The 27,367-nt window shown below is 42.9% G+C and overlaps 1 protein-coding gene across 5 annotated transcripts; it reads right to left on the bottom strand.

The window, feature by feature from the left end:
• Positions 1–799: 799 nt before the first annotated feature.
• TMEM212 (transmembrane protein 212) lies at positions 800–27,367 on the bottom strand. 5 transcript variants are annotated; one of them, XM_013058322.2, is made up of 6 exons: positions 27,176–27,367; positions 18,034–18,093; positions 16,510–16,829; positions 7,205–7,274; positions 6,899–7,048; positions 5,937–6,222 (listed from the first exon to the last, which is right to left on the bottom strand). In XM_013058322.2, the coding sequence occupies exons 1-5, from the start codon at positions 27,332–27,334 to the stop codon at positions 6,908–6,910; spliced, it is 750 nt and encodes a 249-aa protein (XP_012913776.1). In that variant the 5' UTR covers positions 27,335–27,367; the 3' UTR covers positions 5,937–6,222; positions 6,899–6,907. The 5 variants fall into 5 exon arrangements, with proteins under 5 accessions (XP_012913778.1, XP_012913776.1, XP_004756642.1 ...); XM_013058324.2 differs by lacking the exons at positions 5,937–6,222; positions 6,899–7,048 and adding an exon at positions 800–2,152; XM_004756585.3 differs by having other exon boundaries at positions 5,937–7,048.

Genomic DNA, 27,367 nt, shown 5'->3' with positions numbered 1-27,367 from the left:
GAACCCTATTTGAAGCTGAACCTCAGAGCATTCTTAAAATATTTTCTAAGCCCTCTTTACTTACAGATGCCCTTCCTCCGCTAGTCTTATAGAGCTGGATGCTAGGATATTTTCGCCGTCTTCTATACTTAGTATGGCTTATAATCCTTGGCCATGTTATCTCAGGCGCCCCTTTAAGTATCCCTTAACAAATAGAGTAACCTGAGTCAAATAAAATCCTTGTTGATTGATTGATCTGAGACCTGCAGTGCCCTCAGGCCCATCCTGCTTTACAGCTTCCAGTTCTGGCTCCCTCCTGGCCAGTCTGTCTGTGCCACTTAGATATTTTTCCCCACTTACTGCCAAGCTCCATATTTTTCCTCCCGTTGTCCACAATGTCTGTAATAGTGTCCATGTCCCTATCAGCGGTCATAATTCAGATTTGAGCTTATCTCCCTCATGATATTTGCCAAACAAAGCCTGTGAAAGATCGTGCTTTTAAAATTTGCTTTTAACACTGGCCTGTATTTCTTTTAGTCCCAGAATTTTAGAGCTAAAGGGACTGTACAATTAATTTTGGCTCCTCTGTTTTACAGCTGAGAAAACTAAAACCAAAGAAAGTGAAATGATTTGCTTTTCAGTCCTTAGCCTGGAAAGCATTGAATCCGTGTAGCCTTTGTGGTGTTTATCTCCATCTCATCTCTGCTCTGTGAACGAGGAGATTTTGTTTCCCGAATCATTGCACCTTGTCCGCTGGTGGTCACGCCCCATACTCTTAATCAATAATAAGTGAATGAACTAAGTGAAATAATGCATCATGGTTTATTTTATATTCTACTTCAACGCAAAAAGAACTAATGAAATTAACAGATAAATACAGAAAGAAAGGCATTCGGTCATTTGGTTCGTTAATGGCAGACTTGACAACAGATGAGTTTTTCCTTGTTCTTTATCCGTCTTATCATTACAGCATATTGATCACAAATAACTTTTTAAAAAAATCTAATTCGGATCATTCTTTCTTCTAAAATGCGTGTTTAAGATACTATGATTTTAAGGAACCATTATAAAGTAAAGAATCTATCCACATAGGTAACTTCCCTCTTCTAGGGGGCCAAATGGGCAATGACAGTCCTGCTTAGACAAAGCAGATTTATGGAATAGAAAAACAACGTGGTCTTTGCAGAAGCTTCTACAAACAGGAGATGTGAGAAGTGTTCAGAACAAAGAAGGGGTCATCCCTAAAAATACAGGAAGCTTTGATCTTCCTTCTCGCCTCGAGCAAGGTGAAAGGGTAGAGTCTTCAGCAAGTCTGCTCTGTGTATTCAGGTGAAATGACACTTTCAACATGTATGGGCAAGCAAAAGTTTGCTCAAACGGTGATAAATAGAGGCCCCAGATCCTGTGACTCTACAAATGTGTCAAATGTAAAATAAATTCCTTGTTTTCCTTGTAAGTTTAACTATAGGAAATAATGAGTCCTTAAAAGGGAGTGATTAGATAGTATAAGAATGCAAATTTGGCAGAGTAATCAAACCCCAGTAATTTGGGGCATTTTACATTCTATCCTCCTTTCTAGGCATGTTTTGCTTCCCAGATTGTAACCAGGGATGCTTTGATAGACTTTGGAAACAGTTATTCCCTTGTGAAGACCCTACACCTCTGAGAGAACCCCAGAGGGTAATGGGAAAAAGGTGTGACAACTAGGCTTGTGCTTTGACTCCTCCTAAAGAAATGTATTAGGCTTTGAGATATTTGCAAATTTTTCCAGAGATAGCATACCTGTTACTGCAAGCTCCATCCAGTTACCATGTAACGATTTTTGGAAGCACTCCCCATTTTGGGGCACTGCGTCAACCGGACCTCAAACCACCCTGACACCGAGCCACTCAATGGCCATAGAGAGCTTAAATCTGTCTGGCAATGGTAAGGTAAATCAAGGCAATCAGTGCTTAGTCCCAGGCGGCGCTCACCTGACATCCAGCAGCTAGAACTCACACAGAGGCAGGAACCCAGGAACCGAGTTACAAGGCCACAGATGGAAAAGCAGGAACAGTTTGAGGTGGCGTCCCAAGATGAGCATGAGACCTTACATCTCTTGCCTTGATTCAGGTCTCTAAATTGGTCTTAAGACTGGAGCAGGTCTGTCTTCATGCGGAGTCCAGAACAGCATCTACCATATTGGGGGTGAGGAGTGCCATTACGGTATTACAGTTAGAGCATAAAATTACTTGGTCAGGCTGAGATCTAGCTCAGACCTTCTACTCACCAAGCCATGTCCCCCACACAGCCTGTGGGAGCTCATTGGCAGCACCTGTTTATGAGCCCTACCCCCCAACAAAGGCTCTCTATGCACTGGGGTGTTATGGCAGGAGACTCATTTGTCCAGAATTCATAATCAGGCGGGTCCTCAAATGTGCACCTCTAGGCATTCCTCTGAAAGATGTTATACCTACAGATATAGAGACACCCAGGACCGAAAGCAGTAGACTGATTCATCATTTAACTTAAACCTGGGTCTGTTACAAGACCATCTATCACAGGCAGTGAGATGTTTGTGTGGATCAGAAAAGCACAGATCTAGTATTGCACCAGCAGGCAGGGTTTGGTAATCAGAGAGCAAGCCAGATTTTAATCCCTGCTCTTCCCTTTGGCCAACACATACAACCATCCGTTGGGACTCTGCCTACATGTCGCTTTTAATAATAGGTCTAGAAACTGTCTTGAGAGTGACAAAACCCTATGTTTTGTTTAAAAGCATTAATTGCTTTAACAGTTAAAATATCCCACAATTTTTGTAACTAAATTCTAGCACCCCTTCATTTTAAATATATCAAGACTGCTGCAAACTGAAAGTGGCTTGGATCTCTTTCTCTCTCTCTGAGAAGGCCCAGCCAAGGGGCAGGAGCTGGAGTGGGGGAGGCCTGACACCTTCCACTGCAGGGAACTGAGGCTGTCTGTCAGATCGAGTCATTTTCCTGTAGGAAATGTCATTGCATCATTGCATTGTAAGAGAGTGATGTCATAGTGTGGGGCCCTGATCTACTTCCTGAGTTTTAACCTGAGTCTTGTAACCTTTTTCAGCTGCACTGCACCCAGAGAAAATGAAACACATGGAAATGGAAAGGCCAGCGTGTCTCATAAAGACCTTTGAGGCCCCAGGGTGGGGTTCGCTCCTGCACCTACATTAATGATCAAAAAACAGTTTTGTTTGGGTCTCACATCCTGGATATGACATGGACCTAGTACCTAGGAAAGTAAATGGAAAAGAAATAGTCGTCAGGATGTGTCTGTAATTTCCTGGCAGAAACCCTTCCTTTTTCCTAGCTTGGGTTTAATTAGTGGGGGACAATGCTTAATTTAATTAGGATGCAATGCTTAGTTTTGTGGTGCTGGTGTTTTTGTTGTTAAACTCTCTGTGAGAATGAAAAGTGGTTCCTGAACCGATCTTTTAAATCTTACATAGGCCATTTGTGTCTCTGTGTCTTAGGATTGGTTACAACCCCAGCCTAAATGACATTATTAAGCTATTTCCTGGAATGTCAAGGGCTGAAATTGCCCTGTCAAGAACGACTCTGTTCTTTCAGGGATTTCAGAGAGCAAGAGCTCGGATTGCATTCTTGCTCTGTTATTATAAGTTTTTGCCTGGCAGGAAACCACTGGGTCTCAGATAATTTGCATATATCCAATGAGAGTGATCCACTGTTCTACGGAGGTTTCAACATTGCATGACAACACCGTGGAAGAATCTCATATGGAGAAAGGGGATTTTTTTTTCTCCCTTTCCCTAAGCCCCATTTTAAATAGTTTCTTTCCCACAAGCTGATGTGTCCACATTTAAAGACTTATAAGTAAACCAGTCTATTTTCCAGCCTTGGCCTCTGTCACCGGTCAAATAATATCATCAGCCGCACAAAACTGAAAACAGGCTATCTGAGAGCGAAGGTGCCTTATTCCTTTCGGAAGGCCGGGTAAAGCAGACTTTTTCTGGCATGGGATGGTGAGCGGTAACAATTCAGCTCTCCCCGGCAAAGGAGTAGTGAAACGTCTGCTCATTTCTTTGTGGAAGCAAAGGCAAGAAATAACCCTGCATATATCTTGACAGCGGAATATGATTTTTCACACGTTTTACATGGGATCCCAGTTAACCTAAAGCCCTTGGTCTTGGACAGCTTCACCAGGATTTTGGAACTGGGCACATTGTGCTGAGCATGGAATATCCGGGAAGCAATCATAGCATCTCACTGCTCCTGCAGTGGGGGCCACAGAGGCTGGAGAGCCGACTCGAGAGAATGTCCAATGGTCACCCAAAACCCTTTTAGAACAGAGAGGGATGCAAATCAGAAAGCAAAATGGAAGTAAATAAATAATAAGTAAATAAATAAACTCAGTCCTGGGTGGAAATGCTCCAGTAAGGTGGAAATGAATTCAGACAGTATACTGATAAAATTTAAATCCCTCCTGGTGTAATCACCCACAACTAGACGTGGGGTAGCTTCATTAAGTGAGAGGTGAACATGCGTTAATTGAAGAGCTGAGGTCTGGGCGGCCCCTATGGGACTTCCAGACACCAATGACTGAGCTGCGTCACCTGTTCCAATGACTGGAACGTGTCATTTAGCTTCTCTACACATCGTCGTTTTCATGATGTCTCACATTTTCACTCTGTACTTGTGCATTCTCAAATGAATGGACTCTTAGAGACGGACCTTCAAAGGCATCTAATAAAGGTGCTGAATTGAATCAATGACACTAGATGCAATTTTTGTGCTTAAGTCGTGTTAGGGTGTCTGCCACGTGGGTTACCTCTGCAGTGCCACGGAATTCTCTCAGCAAGCCTGACAGTTAGCAAACCTCATCAGTTCCACAGGACCAGGGAGAGACTGAGGCTCTTGCCTAAACCCACGAGAGGGCCAGGGTCTGAAACTGGGTGTTTCTCATTCAGAAGTCCTGCCCACTTTCTGCCACCCTCCACGGGCGCTTCTTAAGCTTTAGCATGCTCGGACTCACTGGAGGGGGGATTCCTGACACAGATAGCGGGGACCCAACCCCCAAGTTTCCAGTTCATACAAGTTTCTGGGTGATGCTGATGCTCCTGGCATGGGGATCCCATGTGAGAACCATTGTGCTATATTATTAAGAGCCGCAGGCGTGAAGATTTAGAGACATGTGAGAACATATGAGATAGAGGGATGCCCGGGTGGCTCAGGCAGTTGGGCAGAGGACTCTGACTTTCAGCTCAGGTCACTATCTTAGGGTTGTGAGTTCCAGCCCCATGCGGGGTTCTGGGCTCAGCGGGGAGTCTGCTTGGGGATTCTCTCTCTCTTTGCCCCTCCTCCCTTGTGCCCTTTTTCTCTCTCAAAAATAAATAAATAAATAAATCTTAAAAAAAAAAAAGAATATATGGCAATGAGAATATAAGAAGCAAATCTCTGGACAGTTTAAGAAAGACCTCTTATGTTTTGTTTTTTTTCTTTAAGATTTTATTTTTGAGTGCTCTCTATACCCAATGTAGGGCTTGAACTCACAAGGCTGAGATCAAGAGTGACACGCCCTACCCAATGAGCCAGCTGGGCACCCCAGCTTTACCTTTAGAGCCACGAAACAGCTGAATGAGGTTGCCTCTTGGGAATGGTTCAGCTGTCAGGGACATTTAGATCTTGGGACTTAAAATGAGAAGTTGGCCCAGAGGACAGCTAAGGTCCCTTCTAACTATTAAACTGTCATGAGTGCCATAGACAAGCTACAGAGGGGCCAGAAGGAAGGGTCATTCTCTCCCCCTCCCCCCCACCGCAGGAGGCCCTTCTCATTATGGCTACACTTCCACGTTTTAATTGTATTTGAGGATCTATAGTTGCCTTGGTAATGGCAATGAAGAAATGGTGAGAAAAATGGTTCCTTAGTTTAGGTAATATAGACTGACAGTTTATTGAAACACCACACAGGGACGAAAGGAATTTAAAGAAAACATTCATTCATTGTGAATTTATATTTCAGATTCTAAAATTTTATGACAATGATGATAAAATTTCCATTTAAAAAATCATAGCAGGTAAATCAGAAAAAATGGTGTTAACAATCTAAAAAGGCTACAATGTACAATTATTTCAATTTTTATTTCATAAGAACATAGAGAAAAAGTTTGAAGAAAAAATTATTTTGCAAATATTTCAAAATAATGGCCACAAATATAACAAATTTAAGAGGAATGCTGCTTGAAATTTATTGTCTATTCTTTTGACCCTAGGAAGAAGAAAAATTAGTGTTTATTTCTACAATTTATCAACGAAAATAGAGTGTCACTTTTGACATTTAATTTAGTCTTTTTTATGTCACAGGAGCCCAATGAAGGATGATTCAAGTAACAGCACCATGGTACCACTTAAGGATTTTAGAGGAATCACCAGAGAGAACAATATTGGTGATATTGGTGGAGGGGGGTGGTAGAAAGATATAAAAAAGAAATAGATGTGTAATAAAATATCTGCCATAAGCATAAAACAATTCAGAAGAACTATTGCTTTTGTGGGCAGGGACTGTCTAAGGAAGTGAGGGCTCTCTCCATTGACTATCTTTTTTGGTCATTTGCTATTTGTTTTGTCTAGTTTGGGTTGGTTTGAAGCTTTTAGAAAATTAACAGAAGATTAGAGGGAACTTTCTAAAATCTTCGAATGAGAGCTAAGAATTTTAATTTGATTAGAAGTAAGGGGAGGAAAACAAGCATTTCCTGAGCAGCTATCAAGTGCCCAACCCGTGTAAGGTTCTTAAAAGTCATTATACACCATTTCATTTGGCAACATGTGAGGTATGTGTGGTCTCGCCAGCACAAAGAGGTTCAATATTGATTTGTTCAAGGCTACTCAGATGGTAGGTGATGGAGGAAACAATTAAACCTCAAAGTATCTGACTTCAAACGTACCATGGCATATCAGGTTCTCCATGTGTCATAAATAATGTCGAATGCAGTGCTTCCTCGATAAGGTACCATTCCTCGGTATGGAAATTCAAATCGACTTTTTCTGTTTCTCTTCCTGGAAATTCTTGGATTCCATGACCACAGTAAATTCCCCTGCGATGTGTGGATTGTTTTTAAATTTGCAATATTCCTGACATAGGTATTTAGTTAAGATTTTAGCTATGGCTAGGAAGTGACTTCTAGTACTGCAGCCTACCACTCTGCTACTCTTTTGACCCCCACACTCCCAGTCCCACCTTTTCTGCTCACCTTTGTCAGTCCAGATTCTTGGAGAGGAGTTGCACCCACATGGATATCACATGAAGGAGCTTGGCTGTATCTTGCGTGTTATGGGGAGCCACAGGAGGATGTAATAAGATAATATTTATTACTTATACTATTAGCATAAGATAATATTTATGACTTATACTATTACTATTACTCCACAGGGAAGTAATAAGAACAGATTTGAACTTGGGAGAGCTGATTCTAAAGCCTGTGCGGAGGATACTTCTTAAGATAGACGAGATTGGAAGCAAAGATATCTGAGTAAGAGAAGACAGAGGGCTGAACCAGGACCAGCCTGGTCAGTACAGAGAAAGGGGGACACGGTGAATAAATATTTAAGAGGTGCAGTTGCCAGGATGTGGTGATCAACTGAGGTATGAGGAGTCACGGATGACTTTAGGTCTTAGGCTTGTCCTGAGTGTCATGAGTGCTGGCAACTGAGCTGGAGATACAGGAAGACGAGCAGGTGGTGGGGACAAAGAGATGATTAGCTCCATTATAAACATCGTGAGTTTGATGTGTGTGTGTGGGACACCCAGGAAAGTGCCCAGAAAATAGTCCGATGTAGAGCTCAATAGAGCAGGAGAAGGGACTGGTCTATAAATATGGATGTGTGAGGTATCAGCCCAAAGATGATAACTGAGGCCACCAGCCTTAAAGAAGTAAGCAGAGAAAAGGAGCCTTTGGGTAGACTGAGGAGGAAAAACTGGAGAAGGAAGAAAACCAAAGCCAGTGATGTGTGGAAGTCAAAGGGGAGAGGATTTCATGAAGAAAGCAATCAATAGTTTCAAAGGCGGTGGAGAGGTCAAGGAATATGCAGACTGAAAAGACTCCATTGGGCTTGGCTATGTACAGGTTTTCATTGGCAATCTTTGCCATGAGCGCATGAGTAGAAGAAAAGAAGAGGTAAGTTGTTAAATATGGCCTAGATTGAAATGGTCTTATGGCCCATGCTCTTCAGCACTAGGTTTATTATGAACTCAAAGCAATGTGTTGTTTGTAACTGATACGTGACTAACTAAAGCCAGGGAGTGTCCTGTGGCAAGCAAGCCTCAGAACCTCATTTGCTAGAATCCCAGGCAGAAATACTCTTGATGTCTTCTATTAGGTTCTTAAAATGGCTTTTTATAAATGATAAGATGTGAAACTGAATTAATCCTAAGTGACAAGAGTAGGACTCACACATAAAATCCAATCACTCTGTCTTGTCTCTCACGGTCAAGAAACCCCTCTACATCTCTCTGGGCTCCTTCCTCATCCCACACGCTAACTGGTGTAAGTCCTGTTGATTCTACCTTCTAAATATCTCTCAAATCTATCACCTCTTCTCCATGCCCATTAGCACTATCTAATTCACATTTCATTAGTCCTCATCTGGGCTCTTGGTCCTCCTGCCCTAGGGGACATTTTCCTTCAGTTCCTGTAAGTCAGTGGAGACGAGACTACGCCTTATTCACACTTCTGTCTCTACCTTTAGCCTTTAGCACAATATCTGGCACATAATATATGCTCAGTAAATGTTGAGAGGCACGTATAAACAATGAATGTTATATTTAGGGCTTTGGAGCCATATTCCTCAACACATGACAAGAGAAAAGTCACATATTAGTGAACCCAAGATATTCCTCTTCTCAAATAGGCTCTAATTACCAGCCAGTGCCAAGTAATTCTATTGCTTTAAGTAGCAGCTTTCTTTTTAATCCATGGCCGTAATGGTGCTAAGATGTGAACAGGTTAGTCATATGAAACCAGAGAAAAAATAAACATTTGGAACAATATTTTTTGCAAATCAACTGGAGTTTGAAGTTCCTTACTCATTTAGAAATACAATGGTAAGTTCTGCAACAACACAGATGGACCTAGAGGGTATAATGTTAAGGAAAATAGGCTAATAAGAGAATGACAAATATCATTCAATGTCACTCATATGTTGGATTTAAGAAACAGAAGAAATAAACAAAAAAAAGAGACACCCGAAAAAAACAGAGAACAACACCCTTAAGCAGAGAACAAACTGGTGGCTGCCAGAGGGGAGGCGGTTGGGGGGATGGGGAAAATAGATAGAGGGGATCAAGAGTACAAAGAGCACACTTCCTTGCTGAACACTGAGAAATATGTGGAGTTGTTGAATCATTATATCATACCCTAAAATTAATATAACATTGTGTATTAATTATACTTGAATAATTAAAAAAGAAAGACAGCCAACAAGACAATTCTGGTTGGTTTGATCTGAGATTGAGTTTATTTTTTTTTTAAGAGAATGGTGCAAGCCAGGAAGGGCAGAAGGAGAAGGAGAAGGAGAGAGGGACTCTAAAGCAGGCTCCATGCTCAGTGCAGAGACCTCCATGGGCTTGATCTCACAACCCTGAGATCATGACGTGAGCCCAAATCAAGAGTGGGAGTCACCCAGGTGCCCCAACAGATTGAATAGTGAGCAAAGAAAGTTGTTTTTCTAAAGCAATTAAAGTGATCTGTGTATCTGTAACAACTCTCCTACCTGTCTCATTTGAGTAATATTGTTAGCATATATTACTTCTTGAGCTAGCAGAGTAAAGGCAGTGTGATGTACTCCAGCGACACATCAGCATGGTTTGGGACAAGAAAAGAGCCACTCCTTGCTACCAACAATCCTCCCTTCTGAAGGTTAATCTTCTCCAATGGAATAAAGTTTTATTTGAAAATTGTAGATAGAGAGGCTCCTGGGTGGTTCAGTTGGATAAGTGTCTGACTTGGACTCAGGTCATGATCTCAGGGTCCTGGGATAGAGCCCCATGTTGGGTTACCTGCTCAGCATGGAGTTTGCTTCTCCCTCACCCTCTGCCCTCCCCATCATTTGTGCTCTTTCTCAAATAAGTAAAATCTGAATGAAAGAAAGAAAGAGAGAGAGAAAGAGAGAAAAAGAAGAAGGAAGGAAGGAAGGAAGGAAGGAAGGAAGGAAGGAAGGAAGGAAATCACAGACTGAAACAGAGCTGGAAAGTTCTTTGGATGTGCATGACCAAGCCCGGCTGTCTTAAAGATGAAGAAGTTCAAGTCCACAACTACTGATGTGTCTTGTCCTTGTGCCTTGTCCACAGTCCCTGGCTTATAGGGCTAGTCTGGGAGAGAAGTAACATCGTGTCATTCCTTACTCCTCATGGCCTTCATTGTGTTTTATCTTAATTACTTTTTCCTGTGTCTCTCTCACACAGAATGAAATGGGTAACACCCAGTAACAACCCCCGGGTACTTATTCTCCTGGATACTTAATACAGTGCAAAATGTCCAACCAACATTGTTACTTTGCTAAATGGTTTCCTGTTCACATCTTAGCACCATTACGGCCATTCTGAACTATTCACTAGGTATTAATTCAGTTTTCTTTGTTGAAACTGAATTTATATGATTATAGAGGATGGAGTCTTCTGATTTCTCCTCAAGTTTCTACCCTTTTATAAAACCAAAACTTCTTCTGTGTGTGGTTTTTTTTAAAAGATTTTATTTATTTATTTGAGAGAGAGAGAGCACACAGAGGAGAGTGTGAGGGAGAAGCAGACTCCTCGCTGAGCAGAGAACCTGATAAGGGGCTCCATCCCAGGACCCTGAGATCATAACCTGAGCCGAAGGTAGACACTTAACTGATTGAGTCTCCCAGAGGCCCCATAATAATACCATTTTAGATTAAAAGTAGGAAGCGGGGGAGGGACGCCTGGGTGGCTCAGTTGGTTAAGCAGCTGCCTTCGGCTCAGGTCATGATCCCAGCGTCCTGGGATCGAGTCCCACATCGGGCTCCTTGCTCCGCAGGGAGCCTACTTCTCCCTCTGACTCTGCCTGCCACTCTGTCTGCCTGTGCTCGCTCTCACTCTCTCTCTTACAAATAAATAAATAAAATCTTTTAAAAAAAAAAAAAAGTAGGAAGAGGAGGAAAAAAACCCAGTAGAATATTTTGTATTAAAAGATTAAACTGACTGAATGTCAAAAGGAAAACATGATGTTCACAATGATTATAAAGTAAAAACTGAGAAAAAAGTTGTCTAGTTACCTCCTTATTTATTGCTTCTGCTTTGACAAAATATCGAGCTAATTTTAATACATCACAATCGACAACTTTGGTCTCATTTCCTCTCTTCGTAAGTCGCTCTCACCCTTGGTGCCATCTCACTGATTAAACGAAATGAAAATACCCTGGAAGAAAAATAGCTTCCATTTCTATACGTGAGTTAATTTTTGTCTGTGAGAAACATAAGAAAGACTGCCCACAAAATGCATGCCTACAGGGGCGCCTGGGTGGCTCAGTGGGTTAAGCCTCTGCCTTCAGCTCAGGTCATGATCCCAGGGTCCTGGGATTGAGCCCCAAGTTGGGCTCTCTGCTCAGCAGGGAGCCTTGTTCCACCTCTCCCTATACCTGTCTCTCTGCCTACTTGTGATCTCTGCCATCAAATAAATGAATAAAATCTTAAAAAAAAAGCATGCCTACACAAAGCCACTTTGAGTCTGTAAAGCTGAAGAAACACTGTCTAAGACCCTTTGACACAGGGAGCGAATCCTGACTCCACCTGACCGACTCAACGTCATCATCTGTGAAACGGGGCTGATGAGATTTGTGGGGTTGTGAGGAAGGAAGGAGGAGGGAAAGCACCTGACCAGTAGTAACTGTCCCATAAATAGCACCTCCACTTACTCTGCTCCTACGCGGGCTCACGTCCCCACCATTCTTATTCCAGATGACACAGTGAGATAGAGGGAACACTAATGTCCAGAATTGCAATTATTTTTCTACATTCTGATTTTTCTGTTGACCATGTTAAGGAGACACAGAAAAGGACTTGTGAGGAAGAAATGCAGTGAATTCTGACTATTATGTGGCCCTCCCTGAGGCTGACTTGACTCTCCCAGACGGGATTTAGTTCCCAGAAGCACCAGAGAGAACTTGCTAAAGCCCCACATGAGGTTTCAAGCCCTTAGGGTGAGAGTTGAAGATGAATTTGTTTCAAAACGCATTTCTGTTGCTAATGATACCCGGTACGTCCGCTAGAAGATTTGGAGCTGGTGTATTTCTGCAAATTTGTCTTTTGTTTGGAAGAAGAGGCTCCTCCTCCGTTGGTAAATATTCTGTCCTCATATGTTTTTGAACTCTTTAAAGGGTTTACCTACATCTTTTATGGAAAGTAAATATTTCTCAATTCATTGAAAAAAAAAAAGAAAGAAAACCACTCTATCACATGATAAGGGGGAAAATATTTTCTTTCCCCTTTCATTAAAAAAAAAAAAAAAAAGCAAAACCCCAAACATAACAATGAATAATGAAAGGAAAACAGACGGAGCCGTTCCATTCCGTGGGGGAGGGGCAGAGTAGCTGGCGGGCACAGCTGCCGCGCGTCTGGTGTCCCAATTCTTTCCTTTCCCATCCCTTTATTACTTACTGGACCAAGAATGTAGACAATTTGGGCTATGGTTGTTTTGCGTTTTGGTTTCTCGACTTAATTCTATGGAGTGCTCTTTGCCCCCTGCCCTGAGTCCTCAGCCGAGAAGGTCACCTCAGTGTGCTGCAGGGAGCTACACAAGGGGGGCTCGCGTTCCTTTTCCAGTTCCACCTCTTCCCGTGAGGCCCTGGAAACTTGGAAGGGCTTGTGGTCTTAGCTGGAGCTGCTGTCACTGACTACCATAGACTGGGTGGCTTAAACAACAATTTCTCACAGTTCTAGAGTCTGGAAGGCCAAGATCGAGGTGTCAGCAGATTCAGCAACTGGTCAGAACCCTCTTCCTATTTGGCAGATGGCCACCTTCTTGCTGTCTCCTTACCTAGGGGGGAGAAAGAACTCTGGCCTCCTCACCTTCTGATAAGGGCATCATGAAAGCTAATCTTATCATGGGAGCTCTACGCTCCTGATCTCACTAAATCTATCTCCCAAAGGCCCTACCTCCTAATACCATCACAGTGGGTGTTTGGGAGTTTCATAGAGACACAAACATTCAGTCTGTAGTGCTAGTATAATGCTTTTATCAAAATCATAACACCCTTTATGCCTCTTTCAAGCATTTCTCACTGTGGTTTTCGTTGGGTATCAAATGACTACACGCTCACACACCAATACTGTGTGGCCTTCAATGAGATACTATCAACTGTTAGTGTTTCCTTCCCAAATCCATATGTGAAAGCCCTAATCCCTACTGGGATGGTCTTTGGAGGTAAGTTATTTGGGAAGTAATTAATTTAAATGCGGTCATGACTAGGAGACTCCCATGATAGGATTAGTGCCCTTATAAGATGGAGACAGAGATCATCTCTGTCCAGGAGCAGGCACAGGAAGGGTCATGTGAGCACACAGTGAGTTGACTTCCACAAGCCAGTAAGAGAGGCCTCAGCAAAGACCAGCCATCTTGGTACCTTGACCCTGGGCTTCCAGCCTCCAGCACGGAGAGAAATAAACCTGTTGGCGAAGCTACCGTGTCTATGGTATTTTGTTATAATAGCTTGAGCTGACGGGGATGCAATTCAATTCTCCTAAACTGAAAAGGCACAGGGAGCAGAGAAATAATGAAAGGTGATTCCTAAGGGAGTGCTTGGTTTGTTTCTGAACTTACAGAAGAATTCCTAGAAAAGAATATTATCCATCATAATATTGACTATTACAGATATGAAAAAAAATTGTTCTATAAAACAGTACAATTATAATTTCCTCCAAATCTTCCATCAAACTATCACTTTTTCCTTTTTTACAAATGTGCATAGCTCTCGAGTTTCCTGATAGGCGATGGGCATTAGGGAGGGCACTTGAAGTAACAAGCGCGGGACGTTGTTTGCAACTGATGAATCACTGAATTCTGTCTCTGAAGCTAACCATACAATCTATGTGAATTAAATTGAATTTAAATAAAACATTTAAAAATAAATAAAAATTAAAAGTGTTGCTTATCTCTTTCAGCATGAACCTAACAATATATCTACATGGAGGCTCATTAAAGGTAGAATCACCATGTGGAATTCTATATCCTAACAAGTGACCTGCCGTTTCTTCTAAGAAAGTTGTGTGTTTTCTAGAAATTGCACCTCATATAGCTGAGATTTCTACATGGTAACATAGTAACAAAGGTTTGTGGGGTTTTTTTAAAGATTTTATTTATTTATTTTGAGAGAGAGAGAGTGAGCGCAAGTCGGGGGAGGGGCAGAGGCAGAGGAGGAGAGAGAGAATCTCAAGCAGACTCCATGTTGAGCACAGAGCCTGACGTGGTGCTCTCTCCTACAACCATGAGATCATGAACTGAGCTGAAATCAAGAGTCAGATAACCTACTGAGCCACCAAGGTGTCCCACATGGTAACAAAGGCTTGTCAAGCTGCACATGCTCCTTCTGTGCTCAGGGGCAATGGTGTATTTATTAATACAGAAACTCCTATCCCATTGTGTCAGCCACTCATCCTTGCTAATGAAACATGATCTGCTACCATTATGGATTACGTGGTGTCAGGTCATCCAAAAGTGCTCACCAAAGATTTGCTGTTTATTAAATTTATTGAGAACTCTTACCCAAACTAGTGCTGCATTTTACACAGAGGGGAAAACGGAAATTCTGTCCAGAGGTTACACTAAGAGAATCCTGCGCTAGGAAGAGAATTTTCACCAGGTTCTCCTGGGGCATGTGTTAAAAATGCATATTCCCTGATTTCAAGCCCAACATTTCTGCCCTAAGAGTGTGCCAGGACTCAGGGCGCCTGGTCTGTCTTCAGTTTAGGTCAGGCATCTGTTATTGGGCATCTGCCTTCGGTTCAGGTCATGATCCTGGGGTCTTGGGATCGAGCCCCACATCGGGCTCTCTGCTTGACAGGAAGCCTACTTCTCCCTCTCCCACTCCCCCTGCTTGTGTTCCCTCTCTTGCTGTGTTTATCTCTGTCAAATAAATAAACAATAAATAAATAAAATCTTAAAAAAAAAAAAAAAGAATGGGCCAGGACAGAAGCCAGAAATATGGTTTAACAAGATCCATGGGCGATTCTGATGTCATTGATCCACTTTGAGAAATATATTGTAGTTGTATTGTATCCTATCCCTAGTTTAGAAATCACACACCAAGAACCTACTCTGAGCAAGGCGGATGAAGGCGATATTCTGAAGTTGGAGAACTTTGCTCTGTTTTCAATTAATTTTTTCTCTTTCCAGGCACTTTAGATGGCCTCACTATTGGGTTTCCATGATGCTGACTTACCAAGCTCTAAGGATATTTTTTTCATTCTTTTCTCTCTGCTCTCAGGTGTCATGTCCAAGATGGCAGCCAATTGTCTGATTAGCTAAGCATGCCAAGGGGTTATAGGTAACCAATGCTTTAATGTATGATTCTCCTGGGTTTATGTTCATTTTAACAAAGGGCTTTAAAAAGTTGGGATGGTCCTTACCAGGGAGAAATCTCTACATTCTAAACTCCTAGATGCACCGGCAGTATAGCAGGGGAGGTAATTTTTGTCTGCTAGCCTCAATTCTCAGTAGGCCTCCTTGTAAAATCAACTCTGTTCCTAGGAATGTACAGGATTTCCTTTGCAGACTTATGTAGAAGTTGAAGAGGACAAGACTGACCACAAAAGGTATAGAGAGTGCCAAGTTCTTGTCTTCCAACTTTGCTGATTTGTGTTGATAGGATCAAACTGGGGAAAAAATTGGCTAGCATAACCCAAATTCACCTGGCCTTAATATAATACTAACTTGAATCATAAAGCCAGTAGAAGAGTTTGTTGTGGTAAATATCTCTTTCCCGGAGGAGGCTGTTCAACTCATAATGGAGTGACCCAGTATCAGACATAGGAATTTGAAATCAGAAATCTCGCCCAGTGGTTCTGTTCTAACCCTCCTGGAGGCCGGATCCACACATCTTGGTGATCTAGCAGAGGATAGAGGGTACAAGGTGAGTGACAAGGGGGCCTAGGATAAATCTGTCCTATTATGAGAAATAGCTCTAGGTTTTAAATCTGGCCCTACTGCTCATTAGCTGTGTGACCTTGGGGAAATTACATAAACTCTTAGCCTCAGTCTACTATCTGTAAAATGGGAAGGACATTGAGAGTAAATATTCAGTTCATATTTCTATTGCTATCATATTATCAATATTATTCTTAGCCATCCAGGGAAAAAGTAAGAAAGCTAAATTTGATGTTGGTATAGATCAGCCTCTCTGCTGGGGCAGAAGTAGAAAGGGTGAGAAAGTTTTGGTTATACGAGATACAATGATAAATAAGAGAGGCAGATTAAGAACTAATATGGCAGACTTTCCATTTTAGCATTCAGGACTAAGAATGGGTTCTCCCTTTCTGGAAACTTACGTGTGTGTCTTCCAGATCAGTCCTGCAGAAAGCTTGACGAGCACTGTCAAGGACACACAGAACATGGCAAAGCTCAGGCACAGGTTGAAGGCTTGAAGGGTCAGGTGGTACTCTTCATAGTGCAGCGGGTCCACACAAGCTGATGGGAAGCTTGCATACGGAAAAGGAAAGGCAACTGCATAACCAACGTAATCAGTCCCTGCTATCCCTGAAAACGAGTAGAAGCAATATGGGCCAAGGAGAGCAGATTCCAAGGCTACAGCAAAATGAAGTGGACATCCCATCATGCTCAGAATCACAAAGATGAAACTAGCTTGCCACTGAAAATAAAGCAAAAACAAAGCATTACTTTGGGAACTGAATTCTTCAAAAGCTTTTCGGCAATATGAAGAAGGAAGATGTCAGGGATGAATCTCTTTTATTGGGAAGCTAAGGAGAAATGAATTACAACGTTCCCTTTTAGGTCTTTTGTTCACCTCTTGAATCTACACTATGGAAGAATGACATATCAGCCAATTGGGCCCAAAATGAAATGAATTCCATTCAACAAACATGTGTTTATTTTGCTTATATCATATGTTGACAGCCAGTCTGGGGTGGGAAAAACAAACAGGAGTACACAGGATCCTTGCCTTATCCTAGCACCTTGCTAATCAGGGAGGGCATGGTCCATGATTCAGCGGCACTGACAACCCCTGAATTTGTTAGAAATGTAGATTCTCACACCTCACCCGGATCTACTGAATCAGACTTTGCATTTTAACCAGATTCCCCAGTGATTCACACGTATATTCAAGTTTGAGCCACGGGAAGATCTATGATCAGATCAGGTAGTCTCTTTATACTATGGGATTACTTGGCTCCATACTATTGAAGTGCAAGATATCATGGACTTTTCATCCTTTTTAGGGGGAGAAGGAACAGAGACGTTGGAAGGACATCCCAAACTGAGGAGGTGAGCCTTAAAAAAACATGCTTAAAAACAGAGGAACCGGGACGCCTGGGTGGCTCAGTTGGTTAAGCAGCTGCCTTCAGCTCAGGTCATGATCCCAGCATCCTGGGATCGAGTCCCACATCGGGCTCCTTGCTCCGCAGGGAGCCTGCTTCTCCCTCTGACTCTGCCTTCCACTCTATCTGCCTATGCTTGCTCTCGCTCGCTCTCTCTCTGACAAATAAATTTAAAAAAAAAAAATCTTTAAAAACAAAACAAAACAGAGGAACCCTACGGGTCCATTTATTCAAAATGAAATTCAAGAGCATTAACATCAGTGGTGTCCTTTCCAAATCAGAACACTTAAATATTTATAGTAATCACAGGAACTTGTAGAAAATGTTTGGAGAAGAAATCAGATAAAAATTATCCGTGTAACACCCAGTTTACTCCTGAAACCCATTATAGTAAGGCATCAATTAGACAGAATTCGATGATAATTGGAAATCACGTTCTCTATGTTCCATCCTGAACTGGTAGAGATTTGACCTTGAAACCTATTCAATCATCCTCCGTGGTGTCTGTATATTTACCAGGTATCTCTTGGTCCACTCTTTGTAAGCCAACAGCAGAAGTATACCAGTTGTGAAGGCCTGTGAAAAGAAAATGGAAGAATAATATCCATGATAGAATGTATCTCTGGAAAGAGTTCAATCCGTCTCACAGTTTGACAACTTTATTATGAACTAGAAAGAACAGCAAATGGCTAAATGGATTTATGACTCTGATCTGCTCCTCATCGGGGATGACAATGAGGCAAGGAAGCCATCAGTGTCATAAAGACATGATTCATACAAGCTCATTTTTTGATTTTCTGTGTTGTCTTTGCCATCGCAATTATAATCTTTACTACTGTTAGGTGTCACAGGCGTAAAAGCCTCGCTTTATAACCCTCGCCATATGTTTTCGTTTGATTCATTGTCTATCGTTCATCTTTCTCACAAATTGTTAAAATTACAAATGGGAGGAACCAGAGAGGAAATGTCACAGAGCCCTGAAAACCCACCCAGCAATGGCATTATCTCTTCTTGTCTGCTTTTCTTTTCTTTCAAGATTCTGCAGCCTCAGCCTGCTGGTGGGATGCAAGTATGTGATTCTTGGTTCTCAAGTAACGAAGTTATAATTAGAGTGAATGCATGGTGAGACCTTAATCCTTCTGGGTACAGTGGTGTCCACAAGACATTGGTTTTTGTTGTTGTTGCTGTTGTTTTAGTCTCCTTTGAGGGGAAAAAGACCCAAAGTGCAGAATGAAAATAGTTAAAGGAGGGAATGGTGTCACCGGAATTGAGCAATATAAAATGGAAAAAAAAAAAATTCTGGGCTCATCTCTGATTCAGCTCTGGGTCTGATGAAGACCTTTGTGTTCCCTGAGCTTGGAAACCACTTATTTCTGACCCATAAATCATTTGTTCCTGGTCGAGGAACGCTTTGAGGTTGAAAGAAAACCAGGAAGAGATGTGTCTGAAACGAGATGTCGAATGAGGGCAGGACTAAGACAAGTTACAAATTAGGCTTTTGGCAGAGAAATAAATATGACTGTATGTATAGTATCAACCAATTTGAGCGGAAAAATCCTTTTGTACCAATATGGTTTTGAGGTATGTTGCTTTCGTAGCTTCTGTGTCCACTCGGTATTTTTTGTGGTGGTGGTTGGTTGTTGATTGTTTTTTTGTTTTGTTTTGTTTGCTTTTCATTTTCCTGACACATTTTATTTTGAATGTCTGACTTCGAGAATGGGGGGTGGGGTGGGAGAAGCACACACGCGTCCGCTCACACGAAACTTCTCGTGTGGCTACGGCTGAAATTCCAGACGTGGCATCGCCCACCCATAAAACTCCCGTGGATAAAAACAGAAGCATCTGTAGGCAAAGGAGGTTGGCTTGATTCTGCAAAAGGAAAGTTTCCAAGGGACCCTGCGGAGGTTGAGCTTGCATCAGAAGCAGACAAAACGGGAGCATTAGAAAGAGCCCCTGAGCTGGGCTGCGGAGCCTGGGGCAGGTCTCTGCTCCGGGAGTTAACGCGCTCTCACCCACACATCACTCCTTGGGAGAGAGCAGCCCTGGACCCAGCAGAAGAGCGATGGACACACTCCGGCACTGGGGTAACTCCCAGTCCATAGCTGGCATGGCTATAGGTGCCTCGATTCCAGGTTGCCTTAGCTACTTTGGCGTGAACCGTCGCTTTCCTTTCAAAAGTTGAAAAATGCGGCGGGATGGCAGTGGCCTGTTATTTCTGTCATCGCTGCCAGCTTGAGTTTTGCTTTGTTTACACAAAACTTTGAAAAGATCTTTCACGGAGGAGGCTGGTGTATGAGTGCCATTCAGTAACCTGTGAAATCCACCCTGTGGACGGTGGTGGCTCAGGAGCCAGCACACCCATCTTTCCTGGTGCGCAGCCCCCCCACCCCACACACCGTGAGCCAGAGGGCAAGGTGTCCCCTGAGTCACAGCCTCCCTTTTCTTGCTTTCTTTTCCTCTTTTCTTCTCTCTCTCTCTCTCTCTTTTTTTTTTTTAAGACTTATTTATTGGGCATCTGGGTGGCTTAGCCCTTAAGCATCTGCCTTCGGCTCAGGTCATAATCCCAGGGTCCTGGGATAGAGCCCCGCATCCAGCCCCGGGATCTGCTGGAAGCCTGTTTCTCCCTCTTCCACTCCCCCCACTTATGTTCCCTCTCTTGCTGTGTCTTTCTCTGTCAAATAAATAAAATAAAATCTTGAGAAGAAAAGATTTATGTATTTATTTGAGAAAGAGGGAGAGTGCCCAAGCACACATACATGTAAGCGGGCGTGGGCAGTGGGCAGAGGGGACGCGTCTCCATCAGACCCCCCTGCTGAGTGTGGAGCCCCGGATGCTGGGCTCCATGTCCCCACCCTGAGATGGGGACCTGAGCTAGAACCAAGAGTGTGACACAACTGTCTAAGCCACCCAGTCACCCTCTTTTTTTTTAACCTTATACTTAGGAAGAAGGAAAAGAAGGTAAAAGGAAGAGTTTTGAGGGTATGGAAGAGAAGTCAAGTGGGAAAAGGAAATTCGAGAGGTAGTGTCTGAGAGGCAAGTGCTGGGTCCAGCGGGGCAGTCAGGTTTCAGGAAGGACCAGGAGGAGGTGCTTGGGGAGTATGAGCCTGGCCAGAAGGCCCGGGCCTGCACTCTCCACCCTTAGCTCTTTCTGACCGGCCAGCTCCACAGGGCAGTTCCTGGGACTAGACTTGGGTTTTGTAAGAGGAGCTGCCAACACTGTACTTGCACGCTAATCATGAGCCCTCCCATGGAATCTTTAAATTGCCCACGTAAAGGACGCAGTTCCCAGAAGCGGATGAATTGAAGGAAGTGGGGAGCAGTCACAGTGGAAATAGAAACTTTCAGGGGAATCATTTTAATAGGCGCTAATTTATTCACTTACAAACATCTATTGTGGGTCTACGGCGAACAAGGGATGCGATAGGCACTCTGCCGACAGCATCATAACAGTTAACGTTTATGGAGCGCTTACTGTATGCCAAGCATGACACTAAACACTTTCCATGTGTTAACTCATTTAATCCTTATAATGATGGGGATCTCCTGCTTTTTAAGTGAGCCACAGAGAGGCAAGTCAGGTGAGCAAGCTCACCAGGTAACAATGATAGGCACAGGGGTTCCAGCTTTCATTGGAATTTACAGTCCAGATGTGAACGTGATGAGAAGAACGTCCACCTATTGAGGCAAGAAAGAGTGAGTGCCTTCTGTGTGAGAAGAGTCCAGTGATAAGATACCACTGCCGGTGGGGAAAGGTTGCGGATGAAAGCATTACCCCCCATGGGGGGAAACAGGAGTCAAAGCAGGTTTGAAGGATGGATGTGATTTCAGCGGAGGTGCCAAGGGGAAGGACAGCCTGAGTAACAGGTGCAAAGGTGGGAACACAGCAGGCAGGCTTGGCGGACAGTGAGGCAGGCTCCCCGATGCGGGACAAAGCTGGTTCTGGGCACAAAACCAGTAGAAAATCAGGCTTGAAAGCCATGTGGGGCCAGGTTGAAAAGGGCCTGGAAATTCAGGCGGACATATCTGAACTTTGTTTGGACAATGAAACAACACTGAAGGTTCTTGAAGAAGGAGTCGAATTGATGCAGGAGAGATTTAGAAAGCCTACGGCCACGTGCATGTTGGGTCCGGATGCAGGGAGGCCTAGGTGTCTCTGTAGGAACTTGGTCTTCAGACTTGGAATGAATTTTTTTCTTTGCTATTATATTTTCAAGACTTCACCTTTTTAAAGTAATCTCTACACCCAACATGGGGCTCAAACCCACAACCCTGAGATTAAGAGTCACACACTCCACTCACTGAGCCAGCCAGGCGCCCCCTGATCCAAACTTTTTTTTTAAACCTCTATCCATAGCAAGAAATATATTTTGCATCATGCCCAAGCCATAAATATATTATGTATGATACACTCTGGTTCTATTCTATTCTATTCTATTCTATTCTATCCTATCCATGTTTTATAAATGCTGCTAGCTACCCAATAGATTGATTTTAGAACTCATTAATGAATGGGTTCCCACAGTTTGGCTATTGAAGTTATCTAGGTGTAAAACCTGGGTGGGGTGGGAAGTGGAGCACAGTGAGAATGAGAGGAAAGCATGCATAAAAATAGGCTTCACAGGAAGAATAAAAGTTAGCTGGCAATGGACTGGATGCAATGGGGCTGAGGGTAGGTTGGTTTAGGGCACTGTTGCCCAGAGCACAGTCCTAGGACCAGCAGCGTCGGCATCCCTTGGAAACTTCGGAGATAGGCAGAGTCTCTGGCCCCCGCCCAGATTTACTGAACCAGAGGATACATTTTAACCAGATCCCCAGAGTGATTCTTATGGACATTACAGTTTGAGAAGGACTAGTTAAACTGGAGGGAAAGATTGAACTGGAAGTCACTCTAGGATTTGAAATTGGGTTCAGAGCCTGGAAAGTCAGGAGAAGAAATCATTGCTTATGATGGTGAGATGATTTTGGGGGGACAAGCTGAGCTTAAAGAAGCCTAGGACATCTAGGGGTGCCTGGGTGGCTCAGTCCGTTAAGTGCCTGCCTTTGGCTCAGGTCATGATCTCGGGATCCTGGGATCGAGCCCCGTGTCACGCTCCCTACTCAGCAGGGAGTCTACTTCTCCCTCTTCCTCTGCCCCCCACCTCTCTCAGGTAAATAAATTAAAATGTTTAAAAATAATAATTAAAAAAAAAAGAAGTTTAGGCTACCCAAGTGAAAAACTGGCCATCAGGTGTCTGACAATCACAAAATTGTTGAAGCTGTAAGAAGCTTGAGTGATGGTGAAATCAAGTCCGTCCTCTGACAGAGGAAGACACTGGGGCCCTTTTCCTAAGTTCCCGTCTCCAGGCAGGATTCTGGGTGCAGCACAGCTGCCTGCCACTAAGTCACTGGAGCTGCCAAGTCACGTTTTCCAGGATTCAAGTAGAGCTCAGTCCTTAAGGCTGTGTCTCCTGGCTCCATACTTGCTAGCAGCAGATGACTTTAAATCACCTAGCTCAGAAATTATAGGAAATCTGCTTATCATGTGGCTGTCAGAGGAGAGCTTGGAAAGTCTGAGGACCAATATTTATGAAGAATTTAGAAAGTCTGGAAGGAAAGCATTGAACAAATACAAAATTCTGTAACATTTGTAAAAATCTATCTTTTGTAAGCCTCGAAAGAGACAAGGAGTCTCTTACAATTTGTCTTTCCACCAGAGGAAGATTCACTCTGCAGGCAAGTAGGAAGTGACTGGTAGGGGCGCCTGGGTGGCTCAGCTGGTTAAGCGTCCGAGTCTTGATTTTCGGCTCAAGTCATGATCTCAGGGCTGTAAGGTGGAGCCCCACATTGGCCTTGAGCTCAGCGGGGAGTCTGCTTGGGATTCTCTCTCTCCCCCCTCTGCCCTGCCCTCCACGTCCTCTCTCTCTCTCTCTCTCCCTCTCTCAAACAAATAGATCTTTAAAAACAGAACAAGTGAGCACAAAAGTGACCAGTAAAGAAGGTTGTGGAATGAGTCAGAGATCTTTGAAGTTGACCCTGATCAGATGGAGCTGTGACTTGCTAGGAAACTCACTAGGAAAAGAAAAAAACCACATTGTTCCAAGCTTAGACATCATTAAAAGAGTGAACATTCTTACTGTTTTCCTTCTCAAGAGGTTTTTTTCCCCCCTGCTTTAGTATAATACTAGCTTGACTTTTCATCTTTGCAACCTAATCAGAGTTCAGTGGTGTGAGAAATTTTGTACAAGGGCATGGGACCCATTGACTTACTCAACCCTATTTACTGAACAGGATTTATCGAACACCTAGTCTGTGGCTCACTCTGTTCCAAGTGCTGCAGGTATAGCAGAAAACAAAAAGAAAAAAAAAATCCCCACCCTTGTATAATATATGCTTTTTAGGGGGGAGGTATAAACAAACAATAAATAAGTATACTATATAGTATATTAGCTGGCAATAAGGGCCATGGGGAAAAGAATAGAACAGGGAATGAGAAATCGGGGATGCCAGGTGTGGGGGAGGTTTACAATTTTAAATCGGGTAATGAGGGTCATGAAGGAAGGCATCAAGGAGAAAGTGACCATGACTTCAAAGAATTAAAGGAAGTTAAGGAACAAGCCATGTGTGGGAACAGGCTTCAGGCAGAGAACAGACAGTGCAAAGGTCCTCAGGCAAATAACATACATTGGAATGTTTGAACACAACAAGGTGCACGTGTGATGGGTAAGTGGTGGGAGATGAGGTCCCGGAAGGTAACAAGATGGGGAACTTGGCTGCTCCTCGGGGAATAGAATGGGAAAATGAGCGGATGGCAAGAGGTTAGGAAGGAAGGGTTTGAACAGAAATTGGGCCCTGATAGGATTCAGGGTGGGTGGCCCCCAAATAGGAGACTTTAGCATGTTGATTATTTTGAATTAAAGTTTTTTAGGAAACAACAGATGCAAGAAGAACACTGACTCTCCTCTGTCCCCCTGAAAGCAGGAAATGAATTCCCCAGGTGAAGGGGTGCCCTCCCTGTACTGGAGGGTAGAAGTTTTCCTCCATCACAGCACAAACAAGAGGCATGGTATCAACTAGCATGTGTGTAGAACTTTAAAATTGGCAAAGCCCTTTCTTTTACAAGCTTTGTTCAAATTTGGTCATTCTCACTGAACAACTCAGGGCGGATAGTGTCGCACAGACTCTCTTTACCTGCAAAATTCCTCATGTTCTAGGTAAAAGCAATGAAGAACTAGCTGCGTGAGGGTCCTGCTCTTGGCCATATACCAAGAATGTCAGAGTCAGGACCTGAACGTAGGCCCCATCTCCCCAGTCTTACTTTTTTGGATTCCAACTCCCCATACCTCAATCTCAAAATCAAATAGCTATCTACGATCTGTGTCCTGGACACAGATCTTGTCATTTCTCTGGGTCTAACCGATAAAACAGATAGTGGTGTAGAACAAGCCTATATTCAATATTTTTTTCTCCTAATCAAATCTCAGTCTCTATTGAATGTTCTATGATAGACAGCAGGGACAGACATAGAATTTAGAAAAAGGGACACAGAGTTGTACTCTAATTGTGGTTTTGTTTAACTTTGGGTCAGTTCTGAAGTCAGAGTTAAAAAAAATTAATAGAACAGAAAAATATCTGACTTCATTTCACACAGAAGGCTAAATATTATTTTGTGAAACTTTTTGTTATAAATATTTAGTTACATGTATTTATCAAAACCTATCTATTTACCTAGAAAGAATTATAGAGATGTATTTATGTACATTCTAGGTCCTGATGTAAAAGGTTTTCCTTACTCTGGGTCATCAATGGAAAGTGTGGCAGGTGCTTGGATAAATGTAATTGTAGATTCTTTTTTTTTTTAAAGATTTTAGCTAATTATTTGACAGAGACGCAGGGAGAGAGGGAACAGAAGCAGGGGGAGTGGGAGAGGAAGAAGTAGGCTTCCTGCAGAGCAGGGAGCCCTATGCAGGACTTGATCCCAGGACCCTGGGATCATGACCTGAGCCGAAGGCAGACACTTAATGACTGAGCCACCTAGGCATCCCTCCAGTAGATGTTTAATAAATATTTCTTTGAATGAATGTATGGCTTCAGGCAGGACATGGGGAAAAGAGCAGATGGGGAAGACTGGGGAGGTAGATGTAAAAGAATGTATTAAGAAAGAAAAAAACCCCAACAACACCATCCCACGCTTTCCTCGTTCATTTCCACACTCCCACCATTCTGCTTTCTCCATCTACTCACCATTCTTGAACCCCACTAGATGGAATTTTTAAAAAACTGAGACCTTTTGTTTGTTTCTTTTACCATTGCAACTCAAGCATGCAGTAGGCTGTCAATACATATTTATTTAATAAATAGATAAAAATGATATGTTCTAAGGTCTTACTTTTAGGTGATATCAAAGTTAAAGTTGGATTTTTTTTTTTTTTTTAAGACTTAAAAGGTTGCCTTTCTTAAGAATGGTTACATTTAGGGGCACCTGGGTGACTTAGTCGGTTAACCGTCTACCTTTGGCTCAGGTCATGATCTCAGCGTCCTGGGATCGAGCCCCACCTAGGACTCCCTGCTTGGCGGGGAGCCTGCTTCTCCCTATGTCTCTGACAGCTGTTCCCCCTGCTTGCGCTCTCTCTGTGTGTCAAATAAATAAATAAAATCTTAGAAAAAGGGGCGCCTGGGTGGCTCAGTGGATTAAGCCGCTGCCTTCGGCTCAGGTCATGATCTCAGGTCCTGGGATCGAGCCCCGCATCGGGCTCTTTGCTCAGCGGGAGCCTGCTTCTCTCTCTCTCTCTCTGCCTGACTCTCCACCGACTTGTGATCTCTCTCTCTGTCAAATAAATAAATAAAATCTTTAAAAAAAAAAAAAAAATCTTAGAAAAAAAAAAAGAGTGGCTACATTTTAGTAGAAAACTAAAGATCAAAGGTTCTAAAGTTGAAATTCTCTAGTCTCTGATGGTGAATGTCAGGCAGCACAAGAAACAATGAGAGAAGGATTTGTGGCAAGGCTCTGTAACTCCTCTTAAACCATATCACCATGGAAGACATCTATTCACAAGGCTAGATGTGTTCATTTCTTTGACCCAGAGAGCTGGGGTACCAGAACAACCCTTCACTGGTGCAGTCATTGTACTTGTACTTGGCCCATGTACCCTTTCCTAATGAACTGCGACGTTGGAGAGGTACCTCACCCAACCTCTTGAATGACTTTCAGTTCAAACAGTTGCTCACAAGGACAACTGTGGGAAAACTAAGATTTGGGGCCTGCAAATCGTGGATCAGGTCCACACACCTCAATGTTTCTAGGGAAAGCATTAGTCTGAAAATTATTTTCTTTGTTCTCCATTTTTACATGTTTTTATGGTTCACATTTTTTTCTAAATTCAAGTTTTACTGGAGAGATTTCAGTTTCTCAGAATACCAAGGTGAGAAGATTAAAATAACTTTTAAGAATTTCTTGAACAGCATTTCATTATAGTACACATGATGGTATATATGATAAAATGATATCAAGAAAGATTCTACATTTGAGAGGCAACAAATGGAAATCAACGTTCTACGGTAAATTCTAATTTTCTGTTGATTTTGGACTTCTCCGTATTGTTGGAAACCATGTTATTCTTTTTCTTCTTTCCCTCCCTTCTTTCTTCCTTCTCCCAATATATGTAATAAAATATTTTCCTACCAAAGCTCCATTCCAGATGGGGCAAGCAATCCAGACACTCCATCCCGTGAACCAAAGCTTGTAAGAAAAGACAGGGAAGAAAGTGATAACTCCAGAGACTACACTAAGAGCCCCCAGGGAAATGAGAATTCGGCCAGCAGCCTGGTGTAGGCTCTGCATTTTCCTCCGTGACTTGGTCCTCGATCTCAAAGA

The sequence above is a fragment of the Mustela putorius genome, unplaced genomic scaffold (assembly GCF_011764305.1).
Source record: "Mustela putorius furo isolate JIRA1106 unplaced genomic scaffold, ASM1176430v1.1 tig00003834_pilon_pilon_pilon, whole genome shotgun sequence".
NCBI classification, from domain to species: Eukaryota; Metazoa; Chordata; class Mammalia; order Carnivora; family Mustelidae; genus Mustela; species Mustela putorius.
Note: the sequence above shows the minus strand (reverse complement) of the source record. Positions and strands in the feature narration are given on the sequence as shown.

Bases quoted from the DNA above. Each gene is read 5' to 3' on its own strand.
- TMEM212 (XM_004756585.3), bottom strand. From the start codon at position 27,334: ATGCAGAGCCTACACCAGGCTGCTGGCCGAATTCTCATTTCCCTGGGG. The intron at 18,094-27,175 runs GTAGGAAAATAT...TTCTTTTCACAG, and splicing joins CCATCTGGAATGGAGCTTTG to GCCTTCACAACTGGTATACT. The intron at 16,830-18,033 runs GTAAATATACAG...CTTTATTTTCAG, and splicing joins AGTGGACCAAGAGATACCTG to TGGCAAGCTAGTTTCATCTT.